Genomic DNA, 13,085 nt, shown 5'->3' on the forward strand with positions numbered 1-13,085 from the left:
CAGCGTACATTCAGCCTCTTCATCGCTCGGCGGAGATGGATGGTTTTCCAGGCCGGGCGTCCCGGCGCCCCGGCTCGCTATAGGGAGACGTCAGAGCGCTCCGGTCCGCGGTGGAAGAGCCCCCCACCCGCCCCCGCCCGGGCTTCCATATAAAGTCGGGGCCCGGTGGAGGCTGCAGCAGTGGCGCCGGCGGCTGCGGCGGTGGAGCTCCTCCGAGGTCCTGGTCCTCCCGTGGCTCCTCCGTGGGGAGAGCGCACTCTTTGCCCAGCCTCTCCGCGGCGCTCCCAGGGCTTCCCGCCGGGACCATGCGCCGCCGCGAGCTCCCACTCGTTCTGCTGGCGCTGGTCCTCTGCCAGGCGCCCCGAGGGCCAGCGGTCCCTGTGCCGGTGGGAGGAGGGACCGTGTTGGCCAAGATGTACCCGCGCGGCAACCACTGGGCGGTGGGTGAGTGTCCTCGGCGGGATGTGCCAGTCAGAGGGGACCTGTCTCCCCATCTCAGCGTTTCCCGGGCCCGGTTTTGGGGGCTGGGTTTGTTCTGACCTTTCTACTGAAATACGTTCCCCGTTCTCCTAAAACTCCACCCTACCATTCCCTATCCTGGGGAGCCCATCAGTCCCTTACTGGCCACAGGCTGGTCCCTGGATCCTTTCCCTCTCGCTTCCCGCCCAGGTGTCTCCCGCTCTTCCCCAGGGCGCCCGAGCCAGCGCGCAGCTTTCCAAAAACCCATCCAACGCGCAGATCACGTTCGCTCCGCACCTGCCCAACACCTCTTTTTGTCCGCCTGATCTCAACCCTGTCTGGCACGGTACTCTCCTTGGACAACTTTGGGGAGAGGGACCCCTGAGTACATCTCGGAGCCGCGGTCCAGCTCGGTGGCCTCAACTCCGACCGGCGTGGGCTGGAACCCAGGCTGCGCCTTTGCGCCCGGAGAAGCCACAGGTGTGGGCATCTGGGGCGCAGCGCTCAGCCCTGGGGTGAAAGTCTGTTCATCGAGCAGTCCCTGAATCCCACCTGTGTTCGTGGCTCTCCTGAGTTTTCTCCGTCCTTCTCTTCCCTTTGCAGCGATATTCTTTTCCCGGCCCTTTTGCCCAACGCTCTCCCTTTCCAGCCGGCGGGCTCGGCGCCTCGGGGATCGCGCCTGCGTTCGCTGCTCACCGCGGTCTCTGCCCCTCTGAGCCCCGCTCTTCTCCGCTTCTCTAGACCCACGACCTCGCCCGTTCCCCAGCTCCTTTCCCACCCCCTCTGCCAACAGGTTCTGCTCTCCAGGCAGCGGCTCGGATGTTCCCTCGTCCCCGCCGTCCCTCTCCCCAGTCCCCCAAACCCCGGCGGAGAGGAACGCCGCGCGGCGGGTGTGGAGGGCGCACGCGAGGTCCGGAGTCCGCCGAGCGCTGCTCCAGCCTTCGCGCGACTGGGAGGCAGGTGGTGGCGGCAGCCTCGGGCTGGCCCAGCGTCCCCGGGCTCTCAGTCTCGCCAAGCAGACCCTTTGGCGAATACAAAGCGTCCGACTTCCTCACAACTCCCTCCCCCACATAGACAACTGGGACAACCCCAACATTTCCTAGGAAGCTGGTTGACCCATGAAGAGATTTAAGGCGCGAGTGTGTGTGTGTGTGTGTGTGTGTGTGTGTGTGTGTGTGTATTTCCTTAGTCATCTACTAGGAGACAGGTCGGGGTGTTGGAAAGGTATTTGATAATGCAAATATCAATTGATTCACAGATGTCGGTGCAAATACAAGGAAGAATTTTGGGGAAGGGGAACTGTCTTATTGTCCTCAGCTCTTCTGGGTTGCGTGTGCTTTTGTCAGAGAAGTCAAGAGCGCCAGGGCTGCAATAGAGCAGTTTTTGCTGTTGCTAAAAGAATCATTTGCCAAGTCCTGACAGTCTCGGGGATGAGAGGATTTGTGATCCTGAGGAACAGGAGAAACCCAGGAGTCTGGTGTGGAGAGGAGAGGTTGGGTGGGGGAAGCTGAGAAACCCTGCATTTCAAGAATGAAGGATACTTAGAAGGTGCTGAAGAATCCAAACTTAGAACTGATACTTCTTAAAAAGGGTTTCTGGGAGCTTAGATCAAGTGGCTTTTGTCTGGTCCAACCACCAGGCTGGAAAGGTGGAGTGAAACATCCAGATTTCCAACCTTTTTTGCTTGTCCACATTTTGCACTAAAATTGCTTATTATTAAGTAATCCTTGCAGGCCCAAAGGAGGACTAGGGGTTTAGCTGGGAAGCCAGCATCATTTATTTCTAGTGCAAGCCAAGCCAACCCCACTTTGCTGTGGTCCTGGGGCCCATCTGCCCTCAGGTATTTAGGGTGTCTGGCATGTAATCACCCTGCACAGTGGTACTGGGACATTCCTAACCCACAGTTATACCAACCAGTGGCAACCTCAAATGCCATTTTCTTATTTATTCTCAAATACACTCTTTTTTTCTTTTTTCTCCCTTTGATGACTGTGTAGAGTATAGGAAGAGCTTGGGAAAGAGGGAGGTGAAGTAGGAAATCACATTTCAGCCTAAAATTACATTGTGGTTGAGAAAAAGATTGCTTTGGGTAGACATGCCTTCTGTTGGAATATGAGCATTGACAAAGATGAATGGTAGTGTTAAAATTTAGATTTATCTTTCAATTATCCCAAGAAAATGCCTATCCTCCACAGTCACCAAAAACATGCAGTTTAGTTTTAATTATGTAAAACTAAAGCTACATAACGCTGTCCACAAGGAAGCTGTCAGCACACATTTGCAAGCTTGTTAAGTGAATTGCTTCTTCCAGCTGAGAGAAGCATGGTGCAGCAAGGGAAAACAGGTTGACAGCTTAAAAACTTAACAAATTTTTGTCTGGCTTGATGTTCATGGAAATGTTTTGTTTGTGCGATGAAAATATATGTCAACACTAACACTGGTGACTACTCCCTGTCCTCCCATGAAATGCTCCTAATTGTGGATCTAACTCTGATGTAAGGTGTATCCCAAAAGGTTAAAGTCAGAAACACCAGTATTCAGCTGCAGAATGGCTTGTCATTGTAGTGCTGTCTCGGAAACTGGGAAAGAGTTTAAGTGTGTCTCCAGAAAGACTAGTTCTTAGAAGTACTCAGCACTTTAACCTATGACTTACTCATTTGTGTTTGAAATTTGCCCTTTAGTGGTATCTTTAAGTGATTAAAAAGGACAAAAGGATTTTTTTTCCTTTGAGCAAGGTTTTCTTTTTTCAAGTGCCTGTCTTTTGTCTATGCTGAGATCTCCATTATTAGGATATGGACCCATGACAAATAATGATGTGAGAAGAGGTAGAAGTGGGCATATCATCCCTGTTGCCATGGAGACAATGATATGGTTGACAGTAGCCAGCTCAAAAGTGAAATAGGACCCAGGGAATGTGTGCTTCGCTGGGATGTTTTAGGTGGTGTGCTTTCCTTACTGAACAGTCTGTGGACTAAGGGTGGGAAACTGAACACATTCCCCATATATGCAAGTATTGAAATTCAGTACAATCACAGAATGGAGGGTGACGTTCTCCTCCCATGTTAGAAAAGTCCACTAAATTTTTCAGGCATGACAAAAATGAAGTTCTTATTTGTAAAAATATCTCCATTACCCCTCTACTTCACTGGCAGGATCTCTTGTCTCATTTCCAGCCTCCTAACTAGATGACAGGCAATTAGGAAGGCAAGAGTGACCGAGGTTATTGCTGGGAGCATCAGGGCTCTAATCCTGCCTTCCAATCATCGTGATGCAATTTCCTCCACATAAATAAAGCCGAATGCATCGCTGCTTCCTGGGAAGTTGTACAACATAGTCACTGCTATGGCTGAATGCAAGGTTATTTAGTGGATCTCTGGGCACCACATTGACCAAGCAGATAAGTGAGAAGCCAGTCGCTCAGGATTCCAATCCTTCTCTTGGGACAGTATCCCCAGTAGGGTCTTGAAATTGTGTGAAGCGCCATGTCACAGGTGATTTGGCAAGTTCTCACACTGCAATGCAGTAAAACTTCATTTTAAGGCTCCCCAATAGTCACTGAATTAATTTTCTGAGTCACATAATAAGTCCTGATATACCAATATATAATCCCTATTCCTTTCTATAACATTACAAAGCCTTTTGTAGACCTTATCTTTATTTCCAGACCCCAGAATGATTTTTAGCTACCCTATATTCTTAGGAAGTTGAAGGACACTACAAGGCAGTATAATAAAGTCTGGACTGTGAGCTGATTTTAATCCTAGAACCTTTGCTTACATCCGTATGATCTCTGGCAAGTCTCATTCTCACCAAACCTATCACAGTATGGATCAAATGAAATAAGGCATTTAAACATCCAGTAAACTGTACATTGCCGTACACATGAAAGCAATGAAGTTAGGGTGAGGGCTTCCCTGTTGGTGGATACAGTTGCTGGAAGGGGCCTCTTTCAATTTTAAGAGACCAAAGATCTTTCAAATATTCTTCCCAGAAGGTTTGCCATAAATACTTCTAATGCCAGTCAACATTGGAACCATGAAAACTTTTTTCCTTGTGTGCACTATGGTGCACACAAGGAAATCAAAAGCACCGTAGTTTCATTGCTGTTGGAAATTCCAAAATGCTATGAAGCCCAATTACAGAGAGATGGGGAAAGCCAACTGAAGAAAGTAGATAACATGAGTATATTTAAGCAAGGAGCTAAAGTGTTAAGTATGTAGATCTTGAATTCTCTGCCCACTTCTGAGTCTATGTTACCTTCTCTTGTATGCACGAACATGTTTTTATTTATTTACATGGCAGACACACATTCCTGGAGCCACTGATAGACTTTCACTGACCATTTCAGATACCCCAGAGTAAATTCTGATTTATGTGGCTAGGAAGTATTACTCAGAGCTTGTTTTCAACTTGTTTTTTACGACATGCTTAACAAACTGTAATTTCTAGGTAAAATTTCCTAGATTCAATATCAGCTAAAATTCTGCAAAAGTTTAAATGAAAAATTCCTTTGGTACTTTTGTATTACAGATAAAAGGAGAGCGACTTTTTTTTTTTTTTTTTTTTACCAACACAAAGAAAAGCAGCAAGACTTTTACTGTCAGCAGCAATTCAAAATTGACTGGGGAAGGCGTTTAAACTCCATCTTCCAGTTGGGAATAGAATTCAGTGTACACAGAATTGATGATAGAATTTTAGAAATGGAAGCTTCCCTAGATTAATCTAGTCCACCCTGTTCATTTTATAGTTGAGAAAATTGAAGACTGGGCACGCTGAATGACTTGGCAGAGGTCACCTAACTAGTTAGCAGAGGTGCTGGAACCAAACCCAGGGCTCTTGGGTTGCAGTTCTTAATTCTGTCTTGCTCATTGCACATTTTGAACAGAGAGCAAAATCTGTCATTTATAAACTAACTCCTCATAATAAAATGCTATTTCTTCTGCACATAGGAGGAAGCCAACATAATTGGTGTCCTTTAAATTTCTCTTTCATTCAATTCCTTTGGTACAATTTGTGGCATTCTGGGTTTTTTTTTTGTTTGTTTGGGTTTTTACAGGGCACTTAATGGGAAAAAAGAGCACAGGAGAGTCGCCACCTATTTCTGAGGGAGGGAGCCTGAAGCAGCGGCTGAGAGAGTACATTCGGTGGGAAGATGCTGCCAGGAATTTGCTGGGTCTCCTAGAAGAAAAGGAGAACAGACGCCTCCAGCCACCTCCCCTGGACCCCCTGGGCAATCACCAGCCTACTTGGGATTCAGCAGCTTCAAAGATGTAGGTTCAAGACGCAAAGGTAAACAAAGATACTAGAGAAGTGGGACGGGAGGTGTTTGGAGAGAATGCAAGGAGAGGAAGAAGAAAATGGCTTTAAGCCTTTACAACCACTATATTAGGCCAACACCAATAATGCTAAGCAAATCAGCAGACAATTTCCATGCTACCTTTTCTCTTTGATGTCATAGTTTATTTTTCCTGTTAGCCCCTTGAGAGGGTATTGATTCCAAACTCCAATTTAGGAGTTTTATTAGCAATTGTGTCTAGTTTTATTCCCAATTTGTGCATTGATGGCATTTTTTTAAACTTCCAATATCCTACCAGAATGTTTTGACAGTGAGTCCATAGACTATTTGTGTTAATCTCACTGGGCCTACAGACTTTATGTTTATTTTTGATGAACACTAGTGGAAGAGCCTATGTATAGTCGTTTTTAGAAGAGAGCATTCTTGTTGGCTACTTTATATGCAAAGTAGTACTTCTTCATATTTGTTCTAAGACTACCTAGTTCAGGTTTCATCCTAATATTTCAAAACTTGGTGACCCTATCTGAGGCCAAGTGATTCATCTTGTACATGATTTTATAGAGGGGACAGGAAAATAATGACACCAAGCTGTCAATGTTTAGATACAAAGACAGTGAACAGGATAAAGGAGAGAAAAAAATTTATAAGAAGAAAGCAAGGCAACTGAAAATGGGGTGATTATCACTAACTTTTATAAGGTTTTCATGATATATAATAAAAGACAAAAATAATAATTCCAATAACAATAATAATAATGGCTAATTTTATTGAGTATTTACTATAATCCAGGAAAGCTAAAGCAATTTACCTTGATTTTCTCAGTTTATGCTTACAGCAGTCTTAGAAGGAAGATTCTATTATTCTCTTCATTTTAGAAGTGAGGAAACTAAAACTAGTCACATAACTTTTCATTGATGAAACCAGGGCAAGAGCCCGTGCTCAGTCTGTCTTGCACAGTCTGTACCTTGCGAGACACCTTCCAGGGAATGGTCCTTATTGATCTTAAATACGGAGGATGCAGGATGTAATAGCAGGCCTTGTTTCTCGCTGTTTCTGACCATAAATAATACTGCTTTTTACTCACAGAGCTGGGAGAACTCCCTCCTTCAGTATTCCATGGTGATAGTTTTTTGGCTGATGGCCCCTTTCAGAGGCTCAGGGACAACATTGCCAAGCCTCAGTTGGCTTCTCTGGAGGAAAGCTCGTGTTTCACTGCCCTTTGGTTTACCATGGATTTCCTATGCTCAATGCAAACTAAAAGTTCATCTGTTGCACTAAGCACCTAGAGAGAAAGTCTTTAGTACCTTTTACTCAGAAAGAAAAATCTGGATTAAATCGATCAATATAGAAATAAGTACCAACTCTGCGCAAAGGCCTGAGAGATTCCACACCTGTGTTATGGGTGTTATGTGATCAGCCTCTGTGGGCCCTGTGAACTTGTGTTTGCCTTCGCAGCTCCTAGTTGCCATGCCTTTTCTTGGTCAAGTGCTTTGCTGGAGTTCCAGGGGGTGGATATTCAACGGTGGTACCCTTCCCATTTGTCTGAAGAGTAACAAAAATCACCACCGCAAAACCCTGGAAAATAACTTTTACAGACATTGACAGGGACTTGCCCTCACAGCTTGTTCATAAAATACTCCCCCCTCACCAGCACACACCATCATATTATTAACCTATAATGCCCCAGTTTTGAACCATACGGCAATGTTTAGTTTGAATTGCTTTATTTCCTCAACCTTGTTCTGCATTATCTTTGGAATCTTTTGAAAAATTCAACTTCTTCTTTAAGGATCAAAAATGTCCCACTATGTTCAGAAGAATATTCTGTAAACTTCAAAGGCAATTACAAACACATAGCTTTACAAAGGTCTCCGAGTGGCAGTATTACAGGACAGATTGTGTGGGCCGCCATGAAGACTGACTGCTTAAAGGGAATAGTACTTATCCCGTGTGAGCTGAAAAAGATCATCTTTTTATCATCAGGCCTTGCTTTTCTACTCTTTCTATGCATTGTTTTTATTTTTGCAAGTTTAGAAAGCCCATCCCTTTTCATTCCACCTCAAGTTGAATCATTAGCTATTGCACACATTGGTACTATTCGTTTGGATATATTTCCCAGTAATGTGAAAAACAAATTGCACAGTTAGTTTAGTCTTTGCAGAGACCAAAACATTTTATCACTCCTCTTGCATTGAAAATTCCATCTCAATGAAAGTATGTCATTATGAAAATTGAAAATATCTTACAATTATCTTATTCGAAAAGAGGGAGTGCCAAGAGAATAGTTCTATTAGAAACTGATGCATCTCCCAGTGTTAGAGAGAAGCTTAATGACCTCACTGAGCACTGCCAGAATTAGCAGCAGGAGTTTTCAGAGGCTGCAGGACTTTTCTTAAAATTAAAAACTATCCACATATGTTCTCCTCTCCTATTTTAGTAATAAAACACCAAGTTCTGTTGCCAACTCTCCTAGAGCTGTAGTTAGAAACTCAGAGCATTTCCTATGTTTTTATGACAAAGATATTTACTTAATTCATAAAAGATTTGTGTAACATGCAGTCTAGACTACTACTCCATGACAAGTAGGCTTGGAAATTTCCATGGCAATTACGGCCAATCATGTTCAAGGTGAACCTTAATCTGTCTTTGAACAGTGCCCTTCTCCCAAATCATTTAATTGTATTCTGCAACTAATGGAGGTTTTACCCCATGGTTTCTGTAACATGGAGCAGTGTTCAGGTTAGCTCTGGGGCCTCACCCATAATCCTGGATGTGGCTGTACCTTATTCTGGGTTTCAGTGGAGGTGTCAGTTGGCCTTTGGGTTCCCTTTGTTATTTGGATCCAGTCCACTGTTCCTTGTAGCCTTAGGTTTTTTTCTTTTATTTTGTGGACATGAAGATGGGGGCTGGGAATGAGCTCCAGAGGCTGTTATGGAAAGGAAGTAAATGTGTCAGTTGGTCCTCATTTTTAAGGGACTGCTCTCAGGGTCCCATCCAATCAGTACAGAGAATAGGCAGGTTTTGTTTATTAATATTTGAAATGCTCCAAAGGAAGCTCCAAATATAGAGGAAGCAACATACAATCAAGAATGACTGGGGCCAGGCGTGGTGGCTCACACCTGTAATCCTAGCACTCTGGGAGGCCAAGGCGGGCGGATTGTTTGAGCTCAGGAGTTCGAAACCAGCCTGAGCAAGAGCAAGACCCCGTCTCTACTAAAAAAAATAGAAAGAAATTAATCGGACAACTAAAAATATATAGAAAAAATTAGCCGGGCATGGTGGCGCATGCCTGCAGTCCCAGCTACTCGGGAGGCTGAGGCAGAAGGATCGCTTGATCCCAGGAGTCTGAGGTTGCTGTGAGCTAGGCTGCCGCCACGGCACTCTAGCCCAGGCAACACAGTGAGACTCTGCCTCAAAAAAACCAAAAAAAAAAAAAGAATGACTAATAACCCTCTGATTACCCCAATGGTTTCTGGGAAGGAGCAGAGTGAAGCCGCCCCCCACCTCACGTACAGCTCCTTCCTACACCCTACACTTGGACCTTTCAACTCCTGGCTCCTTGGTCTTCCTGGGCTCCATGGCTCGCCTTTCCCTTTTAGCTTGATTCCATTCCCTTGAGCCAAACCTCTCATGTTCAATATTTTGAGCCAATGGGAGAACTTCTGTGGATTTTTTCCCACATGTCAACTGGCCCCTTGTATGACAGTGGTTAATAAGGCAAGATGGGTGGTGGCATCTTCAGACAGGCTGGCTGCCCTTAACAGGGCATCCTGGGCTCGCGGAGGAAAGCAAAGCTAATTGGCAAGTGGGAGACGAACTCCAGGTCCTGGGCTCATTAGCGCTTGGTCAAAACAGTTGAGCACTGGGTCAAAAGAGAACAGACAATATTTTTGAGAATATCAGTAGTTCCTCTGTTAGAAACAAATGGCTAATCTGGAAGTTGGGGGATCGGAATTGCTAGAGAATTGTGAGAAGAGTAATAAGTTCTAGCCTGGATGCAAAGTGTTTCCTCATCTTGGTGAGTAAAGGGTATTATATGGGAACAAATAAGTATTTTAAAATCATAGCTACTATTTCTCTCTTCAGTCTTAGTTAATTTGAGCATAAGCCACAACAAGCAAACCACAATAAATTTAGCATTGGCAGAAACCCAGATTAACTCCTTTTCCCAAGTTGCCCACACCACTACCATTTACAGTTATAGGTTTGTAATGAGTAATTGCATAGTTCAGAGACTGGCTTTGATTGGTGTCATGAGGCATTGTCAACGTATGCAAATTAAAAATTCAAATTTCACATTCTCTGAGTCCCCTTTCTCAGCTGCTACTCGAGAAATAAATTCCTGTGGATAATTAATTTCCAACATTGGTTAATTTCCAACATTGGTTAAAATAGACCTGAGTAATCAGGGCTTAAGTTAAGCTGGTATAACCAAAAGACCCCAAAATCCAGTAGCTAAAAAAAAGAAAAGCAGAATTTCTCCCTCTGGGCACAACTGTGGTTCCCAAATTCTCCACGCTCAGAGTCATCTGAATGCAAATTGCTGGGGTCCACTCCAGAGTTTCTGATTCAGTAGGTCTGGGGTTCACCTAAGAATTTGCCTTTGTAACTCCAAAGTGGCCATGATGGTTTTTTGGGAATGGATTTACTTCTGGTATTAGACTTCAGCATCCCTGTGTTTGCTTAACTCTTTCTAATATTTTTTAAGCTGGTAGATTCTCTGCTCCAGGTTCTCAACGAGAAGGAAGGAACTCCCAGCTGAATGAACAATGACAATGACCATCTCTCTGAAAGGAGAAAGCAAAACCCTTAAGAGACTGCATTCTGCGAACACCGATTCTACTGGATCATCAAGATTTCCTTTGTGCAAAATACTTAACTGTTCTTGTACCTTTCAACCTTGACTAAATTCATGATCTTCAAGCAGCATCTTCTGGTTTGCACTTGTTTGCTTTGTGAACAATTCTCCAAAAAGAGTCTTCCAATTGATGCTTTTTACATCTAGGCTCTTTGTTGATTAGATTGAAGGCCCCAAGCTGTTACCATTCATAATAAAAGCTTAAACACATTGTCCAAAGGTCAGGCTGTTGTTTTATTTCAATAGCAGATGAGAGGACAGTGTGGCAGAGATTAACACACAGCTTGATAATGTACTTGTGTGCTCACTGATTAAGTCAGGATGAATTTTTAGCTCTCCTTTCTGAAGGCCACTTACTGAATCCCTGTCGCCACTTACTTGAGGCTACCGCTGGGAGCTTATACTCACTTCACGGTGACTGTCAGATGGGCCAGGTTGAAGATGGAGGCTGGCCTGTCCATCACTTAAGAATTCCCTTATCTTCAGCCCCTACAATGACCAGGTATTTTGCTGATATTATTGATGGAGGAATATACTAATCCTTTAAGCTGAGAATTATCATTCCCATTGAATAGATGAGGAAATGGAGAATTAGAGAGGTCAGGTGACTTGCTCAAAGTCACATAGTAGACGGAACTGGGATCCAAACCTCCACAATCACCAGGTTTCCTGCATTACCTCATTTTAAACCTCCCTTTCAGTATATTTAAGCCTAACAAGTAGCACTTTTTCTTAAAAATTTCACTGCCAGTCTGGGAGAAGTAGTCCCCAGTGCCAGATTTAGTTAGCTCCACAGTGAAAGGATAAGACGAATTCAAGAGATTTCCTTCCATTTTCAGAGAATGTGGCCTGGCAGTTCGTTAACACTCACCAGTTCCATTTTTATCATGACATTTGCACGTTAACAGATTTTAAAGCTTCTTGCCATATGTTTAGATTTTCTTCATTTAGGAAAATCACATTTGAAACCTTAAAGCGATGTATTTATCTTGCTCTTGTTTTGATTGTCTGTGAACCCTACAAGAGGTGATGTGTTCTTTCTAATGCCTTTTAAAACCATGTTGATTCACAACAGAGCCAGCCCTGGGAAAATACATGCAATTTCAGTGTTTCCAGCTTCCTCTTCAGGAACCCTGTGCTCTATCGTGGGGCCTTCTTGGGTGTCTTTCTTAAGAACTTAGTCCTGTGTCAACTAAAGCCCCCATACAGCTCGTGATGAAGGTGTAATCCCTCTTAGAAGGATTTGCCTTCCAATAGGACACTCATCTCGATGAAGAAAATATTCCAGACCCAGGGGAAGCTCTCTCTAATGGTGGCACTTCACGCAGAGAGAAAAAGGTTCCTGGACATGAGGCAATGTTCCTAGATTAACTCCATCTAGACTGTTACCTGTTTGATTGTCTCTCAAAAGTAAATGTACATGATCCTGCGTTTTAGCAGCAGTCTTTTTTTTTTTTTTTTTTTAATGCTGCAACAAACCTGGGAGCAATCACTTTTTTCCTGAGTTCTGTCTGAGAGGTAAGAACAGCTCACTCCAACCTCCTGCCCTTTGCAGGGCTCCTCCATGGCAAGCCCAGGTCAAGATTAGACTCTTTCTATTTGAGAGATGTAGTCTTCTCTACAAGCAGAGCTTTCTAGAACTTATTTGCAAGTGGCGTTACATCACATATCTGTGTGTGCCTATTGGGTCACGTAATTTTTAGCTGCAGATAAAAGCATCCACCTTGGGTAGTTGAAGTTGAAAAGGAGAAATTTATGAGTGGATATTAGAAAGGGAAGACCAGAGAAACGGGCTCAAGCCTAAACTTACAGGCTCAATGCCCAGAGCCGTGCCACCGATGGGGCTGATGGGAGGCCACCCCTAGAAGCACTCTGCAGAACTGCCCAAGTCTACATTCTCTCCCTCTGCCTCTGCCACAGCCTGCGCCCATGGCATGATGCCAAAACCTCTTCCACCGGGGGCTCACTCCCAAATCAGAGTCTTGAATGAGTGTGTCTGATTGGTAGAATCTAGACCACACGCCTAGCCCTTGCAGCTAGAAAATGTAGTTTTTAGGATTGTATTTTGGGAACATGAGATTAAAATAGTGGGACCCTATCAAAATGGAGAGAGGGTGTTCAAAGACGTGGTCAACCACAAATAACAGATATCCCTTCCCCTTCCCCCCACCAAAGAACTTCCCCTTTGATACCTGCCCATTCCTACTCCATAGGACAGTCAGTCCCCAGCCTGGGACTCTGGGAGAGCAGGAACTGGGGGGCTGTTCTCCACAGCACGCAGGCCAAGTGTGTACAAAGTACAGCAAGATGAGAAGATTGCTTTTAAGAGGGGCAATATTTAGAAATCCTTGCAGCAAAGCAGGATAATCAGGAGGAAGAATCCAAGAGGGAAGAAAGCCATAGTAGCCTTCAAATTTGTTCTTTCAAAAACAGTCTTTTTTTTTTTTTTCTAAGTGCTACAAGGTGATTGCT

At 44.3% G+C, this 13,085-nt stretch overlaps 1 protein-coding gene across 1 annotated transcript; it reads left to right on the forward strand.

Annotated features, from left to right (window-relative positions):
• The first annotated feature begins 263 nt into the window (after positions 1-263).
• GRP (gastrin-releasing peptide) lies at positions 264-10,834 on the forward strand. Its single transcript, XM_012651747.1, is given in 4 exon segments — positions 264-444; positions 5,516-5,710; positions 5,713-5,748; positions 10,464-10,834. Coding segments are annotated over 4 exon segments (435 nt in total). The 5' UTR covers positions 264-305; the 3' UTR covers positions 10,529-10,834.
• Positions 10,835-13,085: the final 2,251 nt, after the last annotated feature.

The sequence above is a fragment of the Propithecus coquereli genome, unplaced genomic scaffold (assembly GCF_000956105.1).
Source record: "Propithecus coquereli isolate 6110/MARCELLA unplaced genomic scaffold, Pcoq_1.0 Scaffold37, whole genome shotgun sequence".
Classification (NCBI taxonomy): Eukaryota; Metazoa; Chordata; class Mammalia; order Primates; family Indriidae; genus Propithecus; species Propithecus coquereli.